Source organism: Simochromis diagramma, unplaced genomic scaffold, assembly GCF_900408965.1.
Source record: "Simochromis diagramma unplaced genomic scaffold, fSimDia1.1 OVJJ01000293.1, whole genome shotgun sequence".
NCBI lineage: Eukaryota > Metazoa > Chordata > Actinopteri > Cichliformes > Cichlidae > Simochromis > Simochromis diagramma.
In genome coordinates this window covers 7,709,506-7,734,247 of record NW_024386801.1, presented here as the reverse complement: position 1 = coordinate 7,734,247, position 24,742 = coordinate 7,709,506, and the positions used below count along the sequence as shown (strand labels likewise).

Below are 24,742 nucleotides of genomic sequence, written 5' to 3'. Positions count from 1 at the left end.
CACTGCTTTTTGTTTACCCTGGGTGTGGGAGAAGGGGAGATCAAGCAAATATTCCACGACAGTTAAGAGAGTAACCCACATGTGATGATTAAGAGTTTAACTGCACACAGTAATATTGGATAGAATGGACTTTCACATCATTATATTGCACGTATAGGGCATGTAGGGAAAAAAAATCTGAAAAAAGGTCTGAAAAGAGAAGCAGCACCACCTGCTGGTGAGTCACGAGTGTCAGCTCCTCACATGAGCCGTTTGTGAAATAGGAAACAGCTGCTTCTACCAGCTCTTGCTCGTTCATACAGTAGAAAGCAGACCTGGGAACATATAAGTGGATTGGGTAAGTTTAAAAAAAATTAAGGAGCTTTAAATGGGGCCTTAAACCGACCCCGATCGTGTTTCTTACGATAACTACCTGGCAGCTTTCCGCTTTCTCTTCAATGGCTTCTTTTCTTGGCTTTTCTCCTCTTTCTTTGCCATCCATGCAGGCAGCGACCTGTGTCTTTCTGACATGTCGCGCTCTTTACGTCGTACGCAGCTTTACAACATTTCGAAAGTCTGCCGCAACATCACGTAAAAAGAAACGAGACTAACCTGTTTACAACACAGTTTGCACGAGCTCTGGTGCCGCTGGCAACCCTATAACAACCAATCACAGCAGAGAGTAACCGTGATGTCACCGGCTGACAGAGTCGCTAGCGACACCTGGCGGACAAGGATGTCATGGCACCATACAGCCACGACAACAAAGGATTAGCAAACGGCGGTTTTCAAAATAGCGATTCAGACTTTATTGTCCGCTAGATGGCGGTAGAGCTCTACTTTTTTTTTTTTCATTTAATGCCTTTAAGGAATCTAACCCCCACCTTCACCCACCCCGCCCTTTGAGCTTAAAACCTGTAGATTTGCTTTTTATTTCAGCACTCATGAATGGAGACATTATGTAATCTCACTGTCTGTCCCAGAGATACAATATCTGAAAGGACCTTGAGAAAATTTCTTTGACTTCAAGACTCAAAAGTCACAGTGAACTCACAGAACATGTGTTTTCCCATACTTTAGGATCAACAAAAATTCTAGTAAGACAAAATCGTGACATCATAACATTTATATCAAAAAGATCAAAGGCAAACTTCCCAGTAGCATCATATATTCTTGACATTATTTGTGGTTATAATTTAAAGAAACCACATGCTGCTCCATGAGAGATTGTGACTGTTTCACATCAGTCTTCATTCTGCAGTGGTGATAATAACATTTTGTAACCAACCTGAGTAGTGGGCAGAGGCATGAAAACCACAAGGTAAAGTTTTAGTTTGAGGGGAAAGTAGCCAGTTTTTGTACAGTATCTTCCATATTTTCCTTTCTTCCCCCTTATCTTACATTAATATTTTGGCACATGGTGCACTGTACATTCAGAACTGAGCTTGACACAGATTAAGCTGTTGTTCTTACTGCTGAATCTGTTTTGAAAAAGGGTGAGAGTGAACCTGCTCTCATCTGTGAAAAGCACATGGCACCTGTACTCGTCCTGCCCACTAGAGGATGTATGGCCATGACCACATGCTCATGAATGCTTCTGATTGCTTGGTCAGAGACATTCACACCAGTGGCCTGCTGGAGGTCATTTTGTTGCTCTGGCAGTTCTCTGGAGCAGATACTAGTCATGCTCATGATTTATAGATCTTCTACAGCTCTGTCCAGGTCTCTTAGAATAACTATCTGTCTCCTGGAATCTCCTCCACGCTCTTGAGACTGTACTGGAAGGCACAGCAAACCTTCTGGCAATGGCACATATGGCACAACCCTGGCAGGGTTGGTCTGCCTGTGCGACCTCTGTAGAGAGTAGTGACACTGACCCTAACCAACCAAACAACAAACATTCAGTCAGCTAAGATGAGGAGTAAAAACACATCGCTGGCCTCCACCTTTAAAACCATTCCAGTTTTTTTGTTTTTGTTTTTGAGGAGTATAAATAAGTGAATCTACAAATAACTTAAAAAAAGATAATAAAACAATTCTAAAAGCGGTAAAGAAGAATGTGAACACTATTACGAATAAAACAATAAAAACATCAGTATAAATAAACATCAGATAAACTTAGGCCATTTTTACCTTGCTCAGTTTTTATATTTGCTTTTATACTTTTATGACTGTTTATGTCTAAATTTTATCTACCATGTTTGCTATATATACATTTTTCTTATGTTTTTTATGGTATGTTTATGTAAGGTGACCTTGAGGGTCTGAAAGGCGCCTATAGATAAAATGTATTTTTATTATTATTATTATTATAAACATCATTAGCCAGTACTTAATCAATAAGAAATGTAGCTTAGATATTTCCACTTCAGTTTATGATAAGTGGATGGCACTGATAGCAGATTGAGTTTGACAGCTTACAGGCGCGCTTCAAAAATGCACCACTATCACTGAAAACAGTTAGTCTAGTGGCACATTTCTGTTAATGATCCTTATGCTCCTCCAGTTAATACACAAATGCGTGGGCCCAAATATTAAACTATGTGTTGTAAAAAACGCACAGTTATATACAGTATACACAAAATTCAAGCACCATTTGCAAATCTCTTTCTCTTTCCATGTCATTGCACACTTACTTGTGCACACATATGCTCGCTTTATTTTGCTGGAAGTAATCAGGATCACAAGTACTGTGAGTGCGATTAAAACTGTGTTCTAAGTCTGGTCTAATCTAATTTCCAATCTCTCGCCCAGGACTTTCTATTGTCTCAGCTCTTCTGCAGATTCAAGCACAAAAACGCAGACGTAAGCTAAAATAAATAAATAAAATAATACAAACCAGTACCACTTTCTGATTTGTGTCCTCTTGCTTTAGAGATACAGTTAAATGCTTGTAGTTGTTAAAATGCAATCTGGACATGCTGGAGTGCTGATGATCTCTAGCCATGTGTGACTTGATCTTACGGGCCATCAGTAGATAATCTGTCCAGCTGCATGACACATTTCTTTCTCGCTCTTTCACTCTACTCCTTTCTCTCCCCCCTCTGTCCTTTTATCCTCCTCTTTAAATCACTGATGTTCTAAACAACCTTGCATCAGACTGTCACTTTCTGTCACTTTGTACACCAAAGCTGCCTTCTCTCACTCTGGCCTTTTAATTATGTCTCTAAAGCCCCTGCCTACAAGCGCTTAGGCTTTGATTACAAGGACCGGCTTTGTATGTTTGACTAAATTAAAAAGTGGAAAAAAGGGACACAAAAAAAATCTCAAGGCAAACAGCATGTTAACAGCAAGATGTGTTCACGATGTAATTTTCCTTTAAGCTCTTAAGTTCAGTGCATTTTAAGAAAAAACAATAACCAGCAGGCTGAACTGGCAAGAAAAATCCTCAAAATCTCCCACGATATTATTTTTATTTATTCTTACAGATTGCACTGAAAAGGGGCTTTTAACCAGCAACAAACTGTATTAGTGACTATAATTTGGAATAGCTTTTAAATCCACCAAGCATGAATTATGAGTTTGTCACTTTTAAAACGCCTCACTAACTCTGTGTGCGGTATTTACAACTTATCATCATCATTAACTCAGTGGCATCACTGCAAAATCAAAAAAATCATATATAAATGATCTAAACGTAAAGACACACGCACGCAAATCTGTGTAGACCCCAATATTGTATTGGACTCATCCTCCTCCAGGCTTGCTGCCACATCCACAGATCAGGCTGTGCTAAGAAGATTTCTGTTTGCCAATAGAGTAAATCTTGTCGCTGCTTTTCTAGCCTGCTGAATTTGTGGGTCAGACATGCCCGAAATGTGCTAAACTTGAATATCACCACCATGATTTTGTTAAACACTTTTTAAATGTCTTTTTCAGTAGTAACCCTCTTTTTTTAATTAATTATTTCATTTTTTGTAACATCTTCTTATATTAAATTTTCACACGGTAGATTTTTGTGAAGTCGAATCATTTTAAACAAACCTATCAGCTGTTTATATCGTATACTACTGATCAGCAGTATCATTAACCTAATATTGTGCGGGCCCCTGCTCTGACCCACTGAAGCACAGTCACGGCACCTCTGGGGATGTCCTGTGATGTCTGGCACTGGGAGTTTGGAGTCAGTCAGACCAGGATATGATGAGTTTTGAGGCTGCGTCATCATTGTGATCTCAGCCCTAGCTGTATGACGAGGTGCATTGTCCTTTCAGAGTGCCATGGCGGGAGGTGGCTGGATCTATGGCAATGTTTAGATGGCTGACACGTGTCAAAGTAGCAGCCATACAACAGCCAAGAGTTAAGGTTTCTCAGCAACAAGGTGAATAGTATTATTTACTTCACCTGTTGGTGGTTTTAAACTTGTGGCTCATCAGAGTAGAAGTGTAATTATATAATATCTGATTTTCCATAGGCTTGTCAATAACATGTTCTTCCTGCTCTAATTGGTATGAAGCAGAGTAATCTTATCGTTGTCTTCCTGAGATTAACCCTGATTTGAGTAAGGGTCATTGCCATTGGCCATCTGGCTCAGAAGCCCTCCTTGTGATTGGCCATATGGCGCCAGAGAGCGAGATTTATGAAGAGCAGAATGTTTAAATTGAATGAAAATTTTCCACTGAATGACCTTATCTGTTGGCACAGACACAACGCCTTCTCGCTATGGCATAGCTGTGGATTTGCAAATCTATACAGGACCATGAAAGAGTATGTTTGCAGGTCTGGCAATACTTAATGTAACATTTTTCTTTTTTTGTGTGCGTAGCAGAACACAAAGAAGAAAACCTGACACTTAAGGGAAAGCAGAGACATTTTTTTTTAATCTTTCAGGTTGCGTTTGGATGTTCCCACAAAACATAATGGAGCCAGTCATTCCCATTTTCCAAGTTCTGGATGTGTTTACACGTAGGATGTGTGGATGCATCCTTTCACTCTTTTTATTATTTGTGTTTGCCTGCATATATGTATGTTTGATTGGAATGCATCATGACGTGGCTACGATGTGGTTTCCCACGTTAATTTGTAATTCCTTTTAACATTTTGCTTTGCTTCATAAACAGAAATGAAGGAAGAGTACTGACAACTTAAAAACACAAGACTGAGATTAAAGAGAAAAAGCTGGGTTTTTTTGGTATATTTAGAACCAAAACTGATTTCATAAGAATTTTGCCCTGTGATCTTCTAAAAGCTTAACCTATAGTTCTCTTTCCCACGTTCTTTCTAATAGGGTCGTTTTTCTTGCCCTTCTTTCTTTCTCTAATCTGTTGTCATGCGGTCCTGAGATCAGTATATTGTTTAGTGTCAGCGCTTCGTGCTTCCGGATATCACATATGTCTAAATCTCTCTAGGAATGGGACATGTGTGTTCACAGTCAATGGCTGGGTCTCCTGGGTCAACGTGACTTTGAACCTTAAGCTGGTTCTTATGTAAGGCTTCATCTATGGGGATGATTAAACATCAGTTTAAATTTCCTTGAAGATCAGGTTTTGCACCAACAGCTTTTAAATACCCCAAGAACAAAGAAAAGGAAAAGGTCAATTATGCCACAGGTCTGCTGATTAAAGATTTTTATGGCCCACACTAGAAGACCCAAGTTGGGCTCCTCGGCTGAGTGTAGGATTTAATGCCGCAGACTGTGCGTGAGGGTGATTGGTTGTGACATAATCTACGGCTGTAACATCCAGTGCCCAAAGGCCGTAAAATCTCCAGAGCCCCCCCCCCTACTTTATGATGATAAATAAGGAGTTGCTGGGATGCAGTAATCTGTTGTTGAACTTGAGACTTGAAGGCTACTGTGCTGCTTCATCGGCAGTAATAGGCCAAATCCACTGGGATTTCCTGCCAATCACAGGCTTGTGGTGGGATCTTAATAACTTTCCCTTGGAAGCTGATAAAACTGCCTTTTTTTTTTTTTCTTTCGTTCATCAATCTGTCGCTTATCATGGTGACACGCAGACATGCAGCTCAAGGAAACAGTGGCATAGATTCAAAGTCCAGGCAGCGTGTTTCTGTGGCAGTATTGTGCTCGGAAAGGGTTAAAGATCCACTGGAACTGCTTTACCGTGTCATAACATGTTACTGTTGAACTCCATGAAACGTCCTTGTGTGTGATGCATGACCTTAAACTTGAACCTGTTCATGACAGCTCATTCAGATTAATAAAACTGCAAAATTGTGCATGGGCTTGTGCGTTTTCCTAATGAGAAAAGAAAGGCTAAATGAGCTAAAGTTGATTTCACCAACTCACCTGGCTCGCTCATCCGTGTACTCTGCAAATTGAAGATGCTAATTTCCTCTGTAATCACATGCGCATAAGAGCAATCACTTGCCTCGTTGAGACTTTAGTCAAAATGCTAATTAAAACTCGCGGCCCTGCAAATGAACAATTTAGAATTCATTATCCTCTTTTGTGTGTCTTTTTCAGTGTTTGCAGTTTTGCATCTAATTGCCAAAACACTGCGGTGTTACAAAAAATGTCAACATTCCAGCTGGACTTTATCTAGTCTTACTCTACAGCTGTTCAGAGGGTGCTATGACTGTTGTCATGCCATTCAATCCACATGGAATGTAGATATTCAGACGTTGCACAGGCAGACCAACTCCACTAGGATCAATATGTACCATGGTCTTCTAGCACATTGTCTTTCTGCCTGAGCCCTACAAAAACAACCTCCAGCAGGCCACTGGAGTGAATGTTTCTGACTAAGCAATCAGAAGCAGACTTCATTAAGGTTGACCTGTGAGCCCGATATCCTCTAGTTGGGGGCGTCAGGACCCCCATTGGTATTTGTCATATTTGCCAAAATTGGCAGGTACATAACTGCTGCCGTGTGCTTTTCACAGATGAGAACAGGTTCACCCTGAACACATGTGACAGCTGTGAAATGGTCTGAAAAAGCTGTGGAGAACATTGTGCAGCTAAAGGAATCTATACCATTGACTGCTCTCCTCGTTTGCCTGACCTAAATCCAACAGAACATCTCTGGGACATTATGTTTCGCTACATCCGACACCACCAGGTTGCATCTCAAACTGTCCAGGAGCTCAGCGACGCCCCGGTCCACATCTGGGAGGTGTTCCCCCAAGACACCATCTGTTGTCTCATTAGGAGCACTGACATTATCAGGCATGCATACAAGCACATGGGGGCCAAACCAACTACTGAGTAACATTTTTATTTGCTGTGAAATGGACTAGCCTGGTGCATCATTTTTTCACTTTCACTTTCAGGGTGTTTTTGAAATCATACGTCTGTAGGTTGAACGTTTTCATTTTCATCCATTTCTGTGGCGTCCTTTAATTCCATATCAGTATATATGTGATTTTTTCCTATGGAAATGTGATGTTTTCAAAGTATTCCTTTATTTTTTTCAGCAGTGTACTAAAGAACAGATCCCTGCTTCTTTCCTTCCTTCCTTCCTTCCTTCCTTCCTTCCTTCCTTCCTTCCTTCCTAATGTTTTAAAAATAAGAAACACTTTGAAACAAGAAAAACATGCCAACTTGTGTTTTGTTCTACTTTTCTATTCAGAAAGTTCAAAGCAGGGGAATAAAAATCAACAGTACTTTTCGCCTCTTGGAGCAGCAGCACACCTTTTGTTCCACTTTGATCCCCGTCTCTGTCAAACCCCCTCAAACCTCTGCTTTCTAGGTCTCTGATTACCTCAGAAGAAGCAGCCAAGACTAAAGTCTGGTTGCTATGGTAACGGATGTGGATTTGAATACCCTTGATGTGTGGTGAAAGTGTACCTGTATGTGTACTTGTTTTGCATGCGTCTCAGTGAACGAGCAGCAGGCAGAGGACCAGAGGACTGGCTGTGTGTGTAACAGCAGGTTTGCGTGGACACTTTGAGTTCAGACTTCACATGGCTCAGGCTGAGGTGGAGTTTAAGCTCTCTTTCCCAACCGAACACACGCCGATAATAAACGATTCACGCAACTCAGAGACAACGCCTTCACTTTATAATCAGTCACAGGGGAAAGTGTTGTTTTCAAACACAAGCCCAGAGGATGCAGCTTTGTGAGAGTCCACATGCTGTGTGAGCGAGCTTTTATCTCCTGCTGACTTTCTTACCCACCTAATAAATAAGGATTGTCTTTGGTTTGTGTTGCTCTGTGGTTTGAAGCGTGTTTTTTGAAGCGTGTCGGCGTGTTTTTAATCTGTTGTAGATTAGCTTCCTAATCTCTACTACCTAGACTTTGGAATAGTCTCCTGCTGTTAAAAAGCAGTTATTATTTAACAGCTTTCTGTTGAGATTTTTATTGTTAGTAACTGATTTTGATTAATCGTATTATTTTGATTGTGCTTTGTGACTTGTCTTGTGTCTGCAAAAGGCGCTTTACAAATAAACTTCACTTGCTTTTTCTCAGTTTAAAGATTTGATAGGTTTTCTATGGCCTACTGTGAATAAGATACAGGTTAATAAGATTTGCGGATCACTGAGTTCTTTTTTTTATTCATATTTTATACACCGTCTCACTTTCTTTTGTGTGATTGGGTTTGTATAGCACTTGTAGTTATATAGTAAGCTGAGGCTTTTTTGTACTATTAACTTTTTACCATAATAGTTTTCCCACGTTGATTAAAAAAGCTAAAATTACATTAATTCAGCTTGAATGTTATTAAATAAGCAATATCAATCCAACGATTAAATACATATTAAAAACGTATACTCTTATATGTTATTACTTGTAACAAGTAGAAGTACTTTGAACTCTTGATAGTACTTATCTTTTTACTTAAAGAAATTTCCCTGTAGCTTCTAAAGGAAAGTCTGAGGAATATCCTCCACTATCAGATCAAAAGTATTCATAAATGGTATAACAACTTAATATATTCAGATTTGTCTGCTTCTTTGATTGGTTGTAAACATGCATTGAATGTGAAAAACAAGTAGGAAGGTTTTGATACAACTGATCAACTGAAGGGAGAACTGGCAAATGTCCCACTTCTTGTCACAAGCTTCTGATTTAAAGCAAGTACATTCACCTATAAGAAACAGTACAAATCCTCCAGTGGATGTGGTGAGTCGTTTTTGTCTTAAAAGCTAACACATCAAAGGAAAATCTCTATCCCACCTACACTTGGCTTCCATTTCCATCTCTCTCTGGCTCTATAGCCAGCTTTTTGGGGCTTTAGGTGATGAGTGTCCTTGGTGAAAAATGAGAAGGCTAGAGCCAATGTGTCCATGCTCTCTGCTCTGAATAGGAATTCACAGCAATGCACCGACAGACTTATGCTCAGTGGGCTTTTTGGCACGGTCCCCCGCCGTGTCTGTGTGTGTGTGTATGCGTGTGTGCGCGCGCGCGCGTGTGTGTGACTGTCTGTCTGGGAGAATGAGTGCGACAGCCAGTATCAGCTAATTAAAATTTGAAAAATGGGAAATCCCAATTTAATTCATCCCCATGCCAAACGGGCGACTGGAGGTTTATCATATCACCAATACTCATAACTGATGAGGCACATGCGCAATCAGCTTTCCCCTACAGTCTAGCGTCAACTGAGCTCAATCTTTAAACCGCGAGCAGCTGCAGACTGATCATCCGTTTGTTTGAGGCTGAGGCTCATACACTGAGCTGGGCAGGAAAACTGTGCAAACTTCTGATTCTGATGACGAATCAGAAGTTAATCTGCTCTTTTTCGCACCTGAGCCGCTCTCAGTTTGACCAACACGACAAGGATGGAAAGGTGAAAGTTCGGATTTTCTAAATCAGTAGTTTTAACGTGCGGTAATCCGTACTACTGACATAAACAGGGGATGTGAGGGACAAGTTTGAAAACAGAAAAACTCCTAAAAAGGAGCTCAGCGGCGAGGATGTACGCAGGTAAGAGAAATCATCCATATTTTCGCACTTCAGAGCAGATCGCGTATTTATTTACTTAAATGTCTGAGGGGAAAAGAGAGAGTTGTTAGAAACGCGGGTGTCTCAAATCTGGTTTTTAGGGTTTTTTTCTTGGCTGTTTTCTGACATGTTTGTGTAGTTACTTTGTGCAAAGAAATCGTTTTTTTTCCCTTTGTTTTGAAAGTTTCTCTGTTGTGCATCGATATGTGCATCGATTCGTGGTGCTGAAGTAACAGCTCCCCACACTTGCTCGGTGCAGTTACTCCAAAAAAGTAAGAAAAAAAAGCAACACGGATTTTTCTTTAAAAAAAAAAATCAAAGTAGGAAATCCGTTTTTCCCCTTTTGCGTCAGCGTGTGGTGGCTCAGTGCCTGAGCGAGTGGAGGATTTGGGCTGCTGTTGCTGCCTCTGTTCCTCTTCTGCACCCACTTAATATGTTCTCAGAAGAAGGGCTGCAAGTAAATTTAACATGCAGCATGGCAGTGAGCCACACATCTTATTTACCTTATTGTACAACAATAATGAATTGAAAACAGAGTCCGAAGTTATAAATCTGCCTGTTTCCCAGGTCACAAGCTGTGACAGACAGAACATGCAGCACGAACGTCCACAGCCTATATCATAACTGTCGTTTTTGTTTTGCTTTTTGTCCCTGGATGTGCAGCAACATGCCAACATGCCACTTTGGTGAAAACTCAAAGCAAGTTCTAAGCAGACTGGTGCCCCTGGGCAAGATGATTTATTTGGGTCACATTTTATGTAATAGGTACAAATGTGGTGCAAGATATGATTTCATGAAACTTTTTTTTTTTCTTTTTTTAATGCATATTTACCATTAGGTGTCCTTGAACAGCTTCTTGGCAGACAGCAGTCCTCTCACCCAGCATAAATCTTGACGAAAAAAAAGAGGATGCAAAGATAAGAGTAAGAGTTAAGGAAGCAGATGGTAGAAGCAGCTTGTTCTCTCACTCCCAAGCTTTGAACCCCACACCCTTGCCTTTAATATACATTCAAGGATTCTGCTGAGTGTACTGAAACATAAAGCACAGACAAAGAAATCCTGCTAAGCTCTCGTTTCCTTTATTCCTTGATTGTACCTCTCCTTACTATGATTTCACACACTGTTGACTTCTGTACAGTCTGGATATTTCTCCTATTCATTGAGGGGGGATTTGCACTGGTGCAAAAGATTAAAGGTAAGATTGCAATCTTTATTCTGCTCCTTTGACAAATGGACTCCTTTATACATTTCCATATTCTTCTTTAATTTGCGATGTATTTATTTATTTATTACACAAATGTGTCCATACCTGCATTTTAGATGTCAGCAGCTTTTGTCCGGATAATTTTTTGTAGGTTTGAATGCCTTGTGTTGCTTGGTTTTCATAATGTGCAGATTCAGGTGCAGGGTCGAAAGCAGTTAACCCTTCTCTACGACCACAGCGTCACTGTGGAAACTGGGTACGAACCACTGATGGCGGCACTTTCAGTTCCCCAAACTACCCAAATACGTACCCTCCAAACAAGGAGTGCCTCTATGTGCTGGAAGGTAACTGATGAGAAGCACACAGCCCAAGCTGAAAAACAGTTCAGATATTGGGACATATTCTTGTATTGGCTCGGATTGGCTCTGCGGGAATCCAATGCCATCGACACATATAAAACCTATTATGTACAATGCCTCATTTTCCTCTTTTGTCATTAAAGACAAAACTGTGTTATTTTAATGTATCGTTCATTAACTTCTCAACCAGTAATGATATATAAAGAACATACAAGACAGGGTAGCATCTGAAAGGAGCAAACGTGTCTTTCTTGTTGCCGTTTTTATAGCGTTTTGTATTCCTGAATCGGCTCTGACAGTAAAAGAGTGCCAATTGTTCCCCAGCCCTGCCTCGCCAGAGAATAGAGCTGATGTTTGACGAAGTCTTCCACATCGAGGCGTCGTTCGAATGTCGCTTCGACCACATCGAAGTGCGGGACGGTCCCTTTAGTTTCTCCCCGCTCATCAATCGCTTCTGCGGCTCAGTCAGTCCTGGACTCATCCTGTCGAGCGGACGCTTCATGTGGATCCGCTTCTTCAGTGATGAAGAGCTGGAGGGGACTGGCTTCCAGGTCCAGTACAGCTTTGCTGCAGGTGACTAAAATGCAGAGTGGTGGATGTACCATTTTCAGACTGCTCAAAAAACAAATAGCCTTTCCGGACCAGTGATTCTGTGCTCTTCTTATTTCTCACCCCGAAGATCCTGAATTTCATCTGCATGTGGGAGGACTTTTAAACCCCATCCCAGGTAGTGCAACAGCATGTATAAGAAAACCCATGCAGCTCCAGGTGTACATCTTTAGACTGCCATGTGAAATAAAGTTGTTACTTTCCATCTGATCACATGTCCTCCTTTTTGCTTCCACTTTGTTTCTTGCCAACTGTCGTTGTCTCTGGGTCAGATTGTCAGTTTGAGCTGTCTGGAGCTGACGGTGTGATCCGTTCAAGTCAGGTGGACGAAGAGTCCAAAGTGAAGCCAGACCAGGCAGTGGACTGCATCTGGACTATACGTGCCCCAACAAAGAACAGGGTAAGATATTGAAATGACATCGTTAAATTTGCATTTATACATCCAGTTCTCCATTTCTGTGTTTTCAATTGAGTGATAACTGAAAGTCTGTAAAAAGGAAAAGCAGAAAGGAAAGGAAAATAAAGGAAAGGAGAAATATTTCTTCTCAACAAAATGAATTTAAGGAGAGGGGATATAATTCATTGGGAACAAAATGACAAACAGTACAGTGGAATGAAAGATGAGTCTGCAGTCTGCAGATTATTTTGCTTTCTGCTTTCACCCTTCACCCTCTCCATATCTTCTGTGATGTATTTTTCTATATTCTTTACATTATTTGAAAAACAAAGCATCCCAAGCATCTTTTTTTTATATCAAGCAACTACTAATCTGCAGCTTATGCATATAAATAATAAACATGTGCATCGATAATCTGACAGTCAGCTTAAGTACATCTGCAGTAAAACTGAGTCAAAATGATTTATATCAGTGATGATTCAACTGTCTTCTGTTGGCAAACAGAAACTAGCTGAATTACAAACCCATGTTGTAAAAAGCTGTGAAATGTAAATAGGAAGGGAATGCAATGCTTTGCAAATCTCATGCTGTATGTTATTTACAAGAGAACATGTTAAATGGTAAAGAGTTTAAATATTTCATCATCTACAGTGCATTTTTAAAAGATTGAGAGAATTTGGAGAAATCTCTGTGCAAGGGACAAAGCTGAAAGCCAGAATTGGATGCTGTCATAGTTTAGCAGATTGAGGATCCAAATGCAGACTCTGACAGGCAGACCTTGATCTTTGGAAGTTGTAGCAAGAACCAAAAATGCTAAAGTCCATTAAGAAGGCAACTGAAAGTTGGGGACACATAGGCAGAGAAACATTAACATACAGACAGAGACAGAGGGAGTCACTAAGCCTGTCTATACAAGCTGACACTCTAAGGGCTAATCAAGGGGGTTGGGAAGAGGTAGGAAATGAGAAACAGCTAAAGACAAATTAGAGACAACAGAAGTGAAACTAGAAATAAAACACAAAAAAGGAAGTCACATACCTACCACAGAGATAAGACCTTAGCACACTGATATTTGACAAAGACATGAAGGTAAAGCCAGGAAAATAAACATGAAACAACTATGCTAAATCGACCCAGACCAGAATACAAACGAAAATAAACTGAAATGCCCAAGATACATAAAGATCAAGTTTAACAGTCAACTAAGAACCATAAAATAATAGTATTCAGTTAATAAGGCTCAAACTCTGGAACATGACAGATGCCCATAATCTTCAGGCTCTCAGATGGCACTGCATTAAAAACAGGTGTGAGTCTGCCATGTAAATAACTGCATGAGCTCCAAAATCACTGTCTGTGAACACAGTTTGGCAAATCAAAATTTCAAACTATTTTTTTGGAAAACTTGGGCGCTGCTTTCTCTGGACTAAGGAGGAGAGGGACCATCTGTCTTGTTATGAGCGCAGACTTAAAAAGCATGAATCTTTGATGGTATGGAAGTGAAATAGTACCTATGGAAGTAGCTGTAAAGGTACCATGTAGATGATATCTTTTTCAGATAAGGCCTTCTATATTTCAGCAAGACAAAACTAAATGTACTGCACGCATATGTCAACATCATAGCTTTGTAGCAGAATTTCTCGGATGCCAAACCGGCCTGTCTGCAGCAGAGACTTTTCATTAAATCAAAACATTTGAATCATTAAGCAAAAGCTACAACAAAGAATGCCCAGGACTGCTGAGCAGCTAGAATCTTACATCAGGCATGAACAGAACAACATTCCTCTCCTAAAAGTCCAGCAGCTGATCCTGCGCTTCCTAGGACGGCGATCTTTTGGACAAAGATCTCAGATGTTGTTCCTGAGATCTGCTGGAGGCACTCGTCCCGTATGGGTGTACCACTGTTGCCTTCACCCTTCACGTCTTCTTGAGCTCCTCTCTCAGCCCGTGGTACTTCTCGAGTTTCTCGCGTACCTTTTTCCTGATGTTGTTATCACTCGATAGAGCTACATCTATCACTACAGCTGTCACTACTATGTCTGGTTGGTTAGCCATCACCAGTTTGTCTGCCTGCATCTGGAAGTCCCACAGGATCTTAGCTCGGTCATCCTCAACCTCCCTAGGGGGCATATCTCATTTTGACCTCAGGACTTCCAGGCCACTTCCAGGCCCTGTAGACTACAACAGCCACTTGGTGATAGCGTTCCACGTATGTCCTTGCCTGCTAGCTCCAGCATGCAGCTGGGGTCTTGCCTGGTGTGGTAGACCCCAACCTCTATGGAAATGGCAGGAATATTGTTCCCAGTTTAAACAGTTGACTTGTTTTTCATGTTTATGGGATTTACAAATCATTGGATTCATTTTTTATACAGCATCCCGACTTTTTTGGAATCAGGTTGTGTGTGAAAAATGAAAAGTGTACACTGTTTCCCTCTCCATTACTCATTCCAGATTTACCTGCGATTTTTGGAATACCAGATGGAAAACTCCAATGAATGTAAGAAGAACTTTGTGGCTGTTTATGATGGCAGTAATGCCATTGAGGATCTAAAGGTAATTCTTTGCATAACATCATAAATATTACTCTGTCTCTGCCTGACGCACTAAGTTTGTTGCGCATTACATTGCACTATGCTTTCAGGTCTGAGGTTCTTCTTCTGCTACAGGATTTATCTTTCTTTCTTTGCCATACATGCTCCTTTTTAATGCCATATTTAAATCACAAATATGTAGCAACTGTTCTACAGACCTTGGCCTCATTGAGTCCGCACATCAACATCCATAAAAGAAAGTGGTGTGTGGTTTCTTGCAGGCCAAGTTTTGTAGTACAGTAGCTAATGACATCATGCTGGACACTGGTGTGGGAGTAGTGAGGATGTGGGCTGATGAGACAAGCCGTCTCAGCCGCTTCCGGATGCTGTTCACATCTTTTGCTGACCGTGAGTGTCTCCTTCAGATTATTCTTTCCCCCCTGCCCCGTCATTTTGCTTTTTCAGCTGCGATGGGAAAGTACATGTATTAAAGATACGGTGCATATTTTGGTGGTTACTTTTAATCACTGCACCTTATGTAGTAAGTCTTAGCAATAGGAAATAATAATAGTTCTGATAAGCATTTTATAGTTGGATCTCTGATAAGGACATGCCACATTCTTTCTGCTTGTAGCTTTCGATGCTTTGTCAGGTTGTACACATACTTCATATACACTTGTGTTTGTGTTTTAGCACCCTGTATGAGCGGTGCGTTCTTTTGCCACACTAACATGTGCATCAACACTTCTCTGGTGTGCAACGGCATACAAAACTGTGTCTTTCCTTGGGACGAAAGCAACTGCAAAGGTACCTCGATTCTGCTGAAGCCCTTTGGTAGAAATGCTTTCTTTGGTCTGCTGTGATGTGTTATGCTGTGTAATTCTGTCATGCTTTGTGAAATGATGGATGTCATGTCTGCCTTTGTTGTGTCACATTGAGTCTCCTTGAGGATCATTATGAAACACACACACCGGCTGCAGCAACTACAGAACAGTTAATATCGATGTGTTTCCACTTGGCAGGAAAAGCATAATCTCACAGTTTTGACGCGTTTCCAACTGAAAGGCCTTCAAGGCTTTTTGGCTAATAAGTGGATCTTGAGCATTTCTAGTGCTGGGATGGGTGTTTATCAGTGCCTTAGCTTTTAGTAACTGCTTTGAATTGTTCCTGGCATCCAGAGATACGAATTGTGTTGACACAGGAGGGAACAAGTAAATGACTGATGCACTCTCGGTGCCTTTGAAAGCCTCTGATATTTTTAACTCTTTATGTCGTCATTTCAATCCTCCAGAGAAAAAGAACAAAGGTCTTTTTCACCAGATCACAAAGACTCACGGGACAATAATCTGTGTGTCTACGGGGGTGGTGCTGTTACTCCTAATTGTCTCCATTCTGGTGCAAGTCAAGCAGCCACGTAAGAAGGTATTTAAGAAAATTTGTTGTCGAATTCTTCTAACATCATCCAACTAAATTTTTCTCATAGAAACTACAAATAAAATAGTGATTCCCTGTCATATTTTAAAGGTGTTGGTTCGTAAGAACAACTTGTTTCCTCGTGCTGACTTCCAGGAGGTGTTTGACCCTCCTCACTATGAACTCTTTAATCTCAGAGACAAGGTCAGTTTTATTGCTTTTACACATTATATTATTGGTACATGTTTATATCGTTTTAAAACTACTAATTTATTAACGTTGTCCTTCACAGGAGATTTCTTCAAGGGACCTTGGGGAGTTGTCAGAGGAGCTCCAGTCCCTACAAGCGCTCAGGAGGTCCTCGTCAGGATCGCGCTGCATACATGAACACCATTGTGGCTCTCTGGCCTCTATCAACTCCATTAAAGGAAGCCTAGGGGCGCAAGGCCTGGGAAGGGGATCCATGGAGCTTCCACCTTTCAGAGTAGACTTCCAAAACTCCTTGCCTCCCCTAAGAGATTTCAACAGCAGTCTGAGGAAGAAGAGCTGGCCCAGTATGAAATCAGGCCGAATACAGGGCCATCATGGTATGGGAGAGAGAGCTCTGGGGCGGCAGGACAGAGTAATGGAAGAGGAAGAAGAGGAGGAGGACGGAAGGTATGATGTGTATGTGCGTAGAGGTGGAAGCCGAAGAGGCTATGAAATGGCCCAGCAAAGATCCCTGTCCATGGACTTTTGAGGAGAAAACACAAGATCTGCGTTAGGGTAGGTAAACACTGCCTCAATTTTAGGGAGGAGCTTTTCAAATTTACAGGAAAAAGGAAAAAGAAAGAAAGAAAACCAATGGCTTGTGCAAGTACACTTTCCTTCTTCTCAGTAAGGCTGGAAAACATAGGCTCTGTTAAGGAGCAACAAGAAGATCCTCAGGCACTGCCAAATCTGCTTATATACTGAAACAGCAAACAGAGAGCTGTTATCAAGTCTCTGACACCGGTGTAAAAGTGAAACTAAAAGAAAATGCTGTATAGTGTTCTTGTCTTGATGTATTTTGTTGAATACATTTAACTGTAACGCGAATAGATGTTGTGGAAGTATGTTTTGAGTCAGTGTGTAGAAGAAGTGTGATTACATTTTGAGTATTAGTGAAAAAACTACATTGGTTAAAAACAAAAAGGTAATTTCCGCACCTCTGACTTAGGAAAAGTCAGCTCCGAGTTAAAGTCGGTTTTAGTTTCACTGAAGGAAAGTCTGGTTGTTCTGCAATCCCCTTTTGGGCATGTTGCACAAGTACACAGGTTGGAAATTTTACAATTATGTCACTCTTCAGTGACACACCTGACCTTATGAAAACCGGAAAACTAGGTTTCTTTTTACAATCTTTAAAAACAAATGGGTTACCAGATCTTAACACAGTGGGGGAGAAGCCAACATAGTCCTGTTAATTAGCAAGGAGGGTATTTAGGAATTAAACCATTTAATAAGAAATGAAACCATGTGTGTACTGACCTCAAAGAAAGTGTTTGAATGGAGAAAGTTAGACATGGTTCGCCTGGTTTCACAGTGGATCTAAAATGCTGTATTCCAATGTTTTCATGTGTTGTGATCTTAAACACAGTGTCTCTGAAATTCCCACAGAACCTCTTACATAACCTTGTAGCTGGCACAAACCTCATTTGGAAAGCCTTGCGGTGTAGTCAGCATACCTCTGCAGTTCATTTGTCATCCTCAAAAAAATTCACTGGACCAATAATTAATGGGGCAACATAGTTTGTCTGCATAGACATAGACAAAAGCCCGACAGTGCATTCTCAGTGCTAGTGTGTGTGCTGGTAACACAGTGTTATACAATTCTCATTTGACCTCTAAGTATAGACTTATAAACTCACGATTAAAGACTTCCAGTTAAGTTTCTATGCACTGGCTACTTTGTACACAATAAAAGCTATGATCAAACAAGTGATAGATAACGTAAATGGGTCAGTGATGATAATGTACTCTGTTTTATATGCTTCCATAAGTTGACCTTGTTTGTAGGGAATATGCATTATCAGCTCCAGTACACAGTCTTTTTCTTTTCTTTTTTTTTATCTCAACATCCATGAATAGGCACGATATCTGGAACACCTCAGGTAATAAATGACTCCAGAGAAATAGGTCAAAAGGTACAGGAGATGTAGGATTATTGCTATATAATAACTCTCTGTGTGACAATAGTTAAGCCTGTCTTCAAAGGTGTGTCTCATTCTTTTCTCAGTTTGATCAACGCTGGGAAAACATCTGCACTAAGGAGCTAAAGAAGTTTAAGTTGGGTTTTTTTGTCTGATTTTTTTAGATTGTTACAAGCCCTGTGTGCTTATAGTCACCACAAATAGTTTGAAAGCCATAATCATTTGTTTGTTGTTGTTTTTTTACTACTTTTAATTCATTTATAAAAACATTTTTACTTTGTCACAGTTGGTTATGCTGATTCCTTTCAAATTAAAACTGTAATATTCTACAAACACTTTTGCTTATGCTTCATGACATCCATCTATCACCTGCAGGTGAGCGTCTGGGATGGGGAAAAAACAACAATGCTTGACCAGAATGAACCTCAAGTTTACTTTTAGATTGCAGTACAGTAAGTCAGGTGATAACTTACGTTAGAGCAGCAGGTTGGCATGCAGTTTTTCCACCATTCAGAGTTTCCAGAGACAGACAAGAAGGCTTGGGAAATGTTTATAAAAACTGTTTACTGTAACTATGATTGGAAAGAATGACGTCTAATGTTTAGCACAGTTTTTGCCTTGTACTACAGACGATGCTGAGGAGTCAAGAATAAAAAGCACTTTATTGATCAAAATAAATAAATGTGGTAAAACATAATAACATAGAAATTAAACACAAATAGGTCTGTAATTGTAAAATAACATCTTTATAAGTCTTTAATAAAACTATACAAGCAGTTTTTTGGCCTCATTGATAAGAAAACGTGCTGCTGCACTCTGACTTAGTACACGTCAGCATCAGCAGCTGTAAATGAAAATATAGCAACAGCTTGTTTAAAGTCTTTGAGTTTCCTTCATCACTTTGTTCGGTGTTTTTTCATCTTCAGTCCACAAAAAAAACTCCTTTCAGTCCAAAGTGTGCAGGCAGACCGGGCTCCTAAGGCCAGAATGATGTATTGCAGCACGACATGGTCCATCCATGTGTTTATAGTCCAAAGCATTAAAACGAGGTCCTCAATGACTCATCAAAAAAGGGTATGTGATTATAGGCCACCAAGGGTGTGCTCTCTCCAAGAACAGCCTCTGTGAAGTTGGGCCTTCTCCAGGCGTACACCATGCTGTTCAGGAAACCTTGTAGAGACACGCTGGCAGCCTGCAGTAAACAAAAGCAATATTTTAGCCTGCAAATCTGCCATCTGAGGACATTTTAACCTACTCATTGAAAAGCTGTAACTAAAACATACCTGTATCATATAAACACCAAATAAACTGTATTGTTCAACGTTTGTTCTCATCAACACGGTAGACAGCAGGATGAGGAAAAGCGCTACAAGAAGAAGAAACGTCAGTTTAATTTTGTCTTAAAGTTGATATTTACACTAGCTTTGTGCGTGCATTTGTGTACCTGGTGCCCAGCAGATTAGGATGACTGTCACCATATTCCTTGAGGTAGAAATTGCTCTTTTCATTCTTCTTCTTGAACGCCCATCTCCCTCCACTGGAAAAAGCCCCTCCGGATCTCGTCTTTCATACCACTTACCAATCTTATAGTAAATAATCTGAACCACAACAGGAAAAAAACATTTGTTTCATCAGATTACACTGGTATTTAAACTTGCTTGTTATGTTACAGCAATGTGATTGTTAGTAACTCACAGAGCAAGACACCAGCACCGGTATCACCACAATGAAAAGAAAAGCTCTGATGAAAACGTCATGGATTATCTCCTGTGGGCAAAAGAGAATTATGTATCAAAAATATGCTCATACAAAATGTAACAACGCTAAAGAGCATTATTATTCTGTTAAACAGAGATGCACACACACTACAACAGAGGCCTCGATAAAAGAAAGTATGTTAAAGGGTTTCATAAGACAGCTGTACACTCACAACATCTGAGCAGGACTCCCTCCAGACGTGCAAGAACAAAATACAACTGTGAAAAAGAGAAAATCAAAAAAGGTGAGAAACACAAGGGGAACAGACCCATTTCACTGCTGTGACGTCTTTGAAAGATTTTGAAGGAGGCTGAATCTCTGGGTTGTATGCTCACCTGGTGCAATACGTGCTATCGTTACTGAAGACCCGATTTGGCAAGCTGCTGGTAGCTGGAATCAGCAAAGTAGCTTTCATGAAAGGAGTGAGCACATATGCTAAGTAAAGTGCAAGTGGGATCAACCTGTTATATTGGGCAGAAGATAGAGAAGAAGAATTAAATTGTGCACACATGGGATACCATCTGGTGGGTTAGGTAAAAACTAAAGCATTTATTAATTCATTTATTTTTTGAAAAAGTGGTTAAAACTTACCACACAATGGCATACACAGGTATGACTATTTCTGGTCTTCGACATGTATTCTGCAAAACAAGAAAATGTCAGTGAATCTGGCTTCTGGACAAATTATGATTACCAGATGCAGCGAATGCCTCACCAGATCATCATCCGCTGGTCTTTCTCTCCATCCTTGGATTGCATTCTTTGACTTCCAGGCGTAAACGACCACCAGCAGGAATGAAATGAAATAAAATGTCTGGAACAAAACACAAAGAACAACGTAAAATGTGACAGTTTTACCAATAAAGTAATTTTAGACCAAGCATTAATATTTACCTTAGAGTAAATGTCAGTTAAATATAATTTATGTGAATACTGATGAGCTCTGGTTCTCAGAGAACAACTTTATACTTGAAGAAGATTTCTCAGTTGGTTATGCTGATTCTTAGGACCAGTGTCCGACAAACGTGCAAGAGGACCTTTATCTTTACGAGGACGATCTTTATGAAGCAACGTGAGGACATTTTATTATTTGATTTTACATCCGCTGCTTGTAAAATGAAATGAGATATTTTTTTTTTCTTTTTTTAAACATGCTTCTTTGTATAAGAAGGATATGAAGTATAAATACAGCTATTTATTTAAATGTAAATGTAAGGTACAGTAAACCTCTGCCGACATACCTGCAGACATAAAAATGAGATGCTACATTAGCTGAATTTTGAAATGTAGGGTCATATAAAAATGATTTAAAACCATGCTCCTTTAGGATTTGCAGTGGATGTTTGTTATCTTATAGCAACTCCAGGCCTCGAGGGCCAGTGTCCTGCAGGTTTTAGATCTCACCCTGGGTCTACACACCTGAATCAAATGATTAGTTCATTACCAGGCTCTGGACAACTGCAAGACATGTTGAGGAGGTAATTTAGCCATTTGAATCAGCTGTGTTGGCTCACGGATACATCTAAAAACTGCAGGACACCAGCACTCGAGGCCTGGAGTTGGGGACCCCTGTCTATATATTATAGCATGTAAACTAAATTTGGAATTTAATAAGTCTGTTGAAGTGCATAAAGACTCTGAACCCCAAAATAAGGTAACCTTAAGTTAGAAAAAAAATGAACTGAACCGGTTCCTTTCTTTTTTATATTGAACTCTTAAAAAGGTTAAATATTTTCCATATCTGCATTTTGAAAGAATTCCACAATCTGAGCTAGAGGAATTTGAGAGTTTGGTCCTACAATACATTCTTTTCTTTCCTTTTTCTGTTGCTTTTATGTACAATCAATATCTACTGTCCTTAATGCTTATCAATCTAAATTCTAACGAGAACTCACAAGACTTTAGTCAACCGAGTTCACAATAGACGTTGCCACTTAGAATTTTATGCTGAGAACAACTGTTATGAAAAGCATGTGGAGCTCCTCCTCTCGGTCTGAGGGACGAATGTGGACATGTTTGTATAACAGGGAACGTGACACACCAAAACTGCTCACTATGTCATTTTATAGAGGCAATATAAGGAACACGTGTTTTTGATTTACTTTACTGCTTGAACTACGTGATATGTCCTCGGTGCCTTTAGAAAACGTTATATTATTAGACAATAATCTGATTTTTTTACTCTGTAAATGTTGATTGTTATAGCAGGAAGTACCAAAAGGAATGTGAAACCACCTAAACTTTGCCAACCTGTTTAAGATTAAACTACTCCCCCACCAAAACGCAATCCTGTCAATGATTTATTTGCGGTGGTAAAAGCCCGATCAAACAATGAAATAAACTATTGCTCACCAGTGACAGCGGCAGGCCGTATTGGCAGATGACTATACTGTTGTCAAACGGTATTTTGTTCATGACACTCGTGGACATCAAGATCAGAGCAGCTAGGAGGTCGGCGAGCGCAAGCTGCACCAGGAGGTGTACCTGCAAAACAGTATGCATGAAGGCTTGTGCAGTGTTGACAAACTACATAGTTCCTTATGCACAGTAATAATTAATTTCATTAAATAATCCATTAGTAATGCATACACCTAGACTCACCTGCTCTTTTAGATGCTGCCATCTTGCTATGGAAACCACCAGGACGGAGAAACTCCCAATCACACTGACGTTAATAAGAAATATGTAAACTATTAAATGACCGCAGGTATTTATTTGAAGGAAAGTTTAAAAGAAATGAACAACTAACATTGAGCCAAACCACAGTTCACCCGAATACTGCTCAGGTTACATTAACTTTTCATACCCTTTATTCAGGTAATACCACTATTATTCAAGCATTCTGTGGCAAGCAGAAGTCTTACAATGAAAATGTTACTTAGCTAAGAAGTATTGTAACAATGTACTCACTATTAGTATTAGTATTAGTATTAAAAGACATCAACAGCCCTGAAAAGTGACACTGTTGCATTAATGCATATAATTATTATTAGTACTCATGCAAGATCAGGATTTTCTTGCTGCATTAACTTAAAGCATAGCTAATCTTAACTACTCTGGGTAAATATAGGTAATGCTTAGATTTTTAAATTTATTAAAACTTGTTAAAATTATGAAAAGGAAAAGCAGCAGCTGTCACAATTGTAATGCCAACATCTTTTGTTGTTGTTTGTTTTTTATATGAAAGATAACTCAAAATATCAGCAAAATGATTCCCATTAAATTTTCTGCAGCAAATGGGTGAACTTATGATTTTATAAAGTAACTAAAGCTGATAAATGCAGATAAATAAAAAAGTTCAATATTTGCCTTTTGAGAGGTGGAGTAGAAATAGAAAGTGGCAAGAAAAGACTAAAGTACGATATCTCAGTTTAGCGATAGTGATAGACTAAATTTGCTTACATCCAGGTTAACATCACAAAGCATGATGGCTTTTTGTGGGGGGGGGAGGTAAACAGACATGTTGCCACATGTCTTAGACATATGGCACCATGTCAACAACAACAATTACAAACTATGTAATTCATTAAAAAAGTTCCTCTCTCCCTTATTCTTGCTTTGCTTTTGTCAAGAAACAAAAAGAAACACAAAAACTCTTCAACAAAGGGTTAGGAGTATCATTGATCTTTAAAGAAGTGTTTAAATTACAGGTATCATCTACACTAAATAACCTAAAACGCAAACATATCAGACAGTGACGATGGATTATGTAAGATAACTGAGAGAATTCAAAGAGAAAGTCCCTGAAATCTCTGCATGGTGCCCTGCTGGTCTCAGTTGATTTTTTAAAAAAAATTAGAAACTGTCATAAAGGTAAAAACATGCAAAATAAAGTTTCTTGTGTTTGCTATGATCATATTTGCAAAACACATTGTTAAATAATTCATGATGATAATAATATGAGGAAGTGCATAGGAGTACCTGGGAGTGAGTAAAACTATGTACACCGTAGAGAGGACATCGATCTGAAAGCAAAATTTGGAAATGCCTGAGTCATTTCACGGATAAAAGATTTTATTATACAGTTCTTTTTTCAAAAAAAAAAAAAAAATTGATTAAAGCCCATTAAAAACAATGAATGTAGTGCCTACCTGAGCTCCACTCAGCAAAGTATTTAGCTCCATCCTGAGAAGTAAAAAGTCACATTCGGCATGTGCACAGCTCCATAACCTGCTCTCATTACAGGCCAATGAAAATGTGACTTCTTTGTGTATAGAGTGCATCTATAAAAAGGTGCACCTTGTCACATGTTGTGACTCCGCCTGCTTGACTCAGTGCATGTGTGTGTTTGTGACAATACTTGGTAATCCCCAGGTAGAGTGGAATTAGTTTGCGCCTTACTTGATGCCTTCCAAGATAATGACCCATTTAGAAGATATAGTAAGACAATGAAACTGGAGTTTCTCTGTACTGTTTGGGGTTTTGCCCTCTTCTGTTTACTGCAAACTAAGAAAATAATAGAGAAAGTCTGAGAAAAGTTTTG

The 24,742-nt window shown here is 39.7% G+C and overlaps 2 protein-coding genes and 1 long non-coding RNA gene across 4 annotated transcripts; 1 reads left to right on the top strand and 2 right to left on the bottom strand.

The window, feature by feature from the left end:
- Nucleotides 1-210: 210 nt before the first annotated feature.
- On the bottom strand, nt 211-641 carry LOC120729706. Its single transcript, XR_005694977.1, has 2 exons — nt 413-641; nt 211-314 (listed from the first exon to the last, which is right to left on the bottom strand). It is a non-coding gene; the product is annotated as an uncharacterized LOC120729706 (long non-coding RNA).
- Nucleotides 642-9,413: 8,772 nt separating this feature from the next.
- Nucleotides 9,414-18,768, top strand: neto2b (neuropilin (NRP) and tolloid (TLL)-like 2b). 2 transcript variants are annotated; one of them, XM_040025485.1, is made up of 12 exons: nt 9,414-9,802; nt 10,959-11,015; nt 11,216-11,368; nt 11,708-11,956; nt 12,063-12,110; nt 12,265-12,392; nt 14,841-14,942; nt 15,202-15,328; nt 15,614-15,727; nt 16,212-16,342; nt 16,445-16,537; nt 16,626-18,768. In XM_040025485.1, the coding sequence occupies exons 1-12, from the start codon at nt 9,793-9,795 to the stop codon at nt 17,070-17,072; spliced, it is 1,659 nt and encodes a 552-aa protein (XP_039881419.1). In that variant the 5' UTR covers nt 9,414-9,792; the 3' UTR covers nt 17,073-18,768. The 2 variants fall into 2 exon arrangements, with proteins under 2 accessions (XP_039881419.1, XP_039881418.1); XM_040025484.1 differs by having other exon boundaries at nt 9,414-11,015.
- Nucleotides 18,769-18,784: 16 nt separating this feature from the next.
- On the bottom strand, nt 18,785-24,508 carry si:dkey-30c15.2 (uncharacterized protein LOC558938 homolog). The gene is made up of 12 exons (XM_040025486.1): nt 24,351-24,508; nt 24,181-24,224; nt 22,861-22,924; nt 22,612-22,743; nt 20,975-21,073; nt 20,851-20,900; nt 20,595-20,720; nt 20,432-20,477; nt 20,197-20,268; nt 19,946-20,099; nt 19,785-19,867; nt 18,785-19,693 (listed from the first exon to the last, which is right to left on the bottom strand). The coding sequence occupies exons 1-12, from the start codon at nt 24,480-24,482 to the stop codon at nt 19,541-19,543; spliced, it is 1,155 nt and encodes a 384-aa protein (XP_039881420.1). The 5' UTR covers nt 24,483-24,508; the 3' UTR covers nt 18,785-19,540.
- Nucleotides 24,509-24,742: the final 234 nt, after the last annotated feature.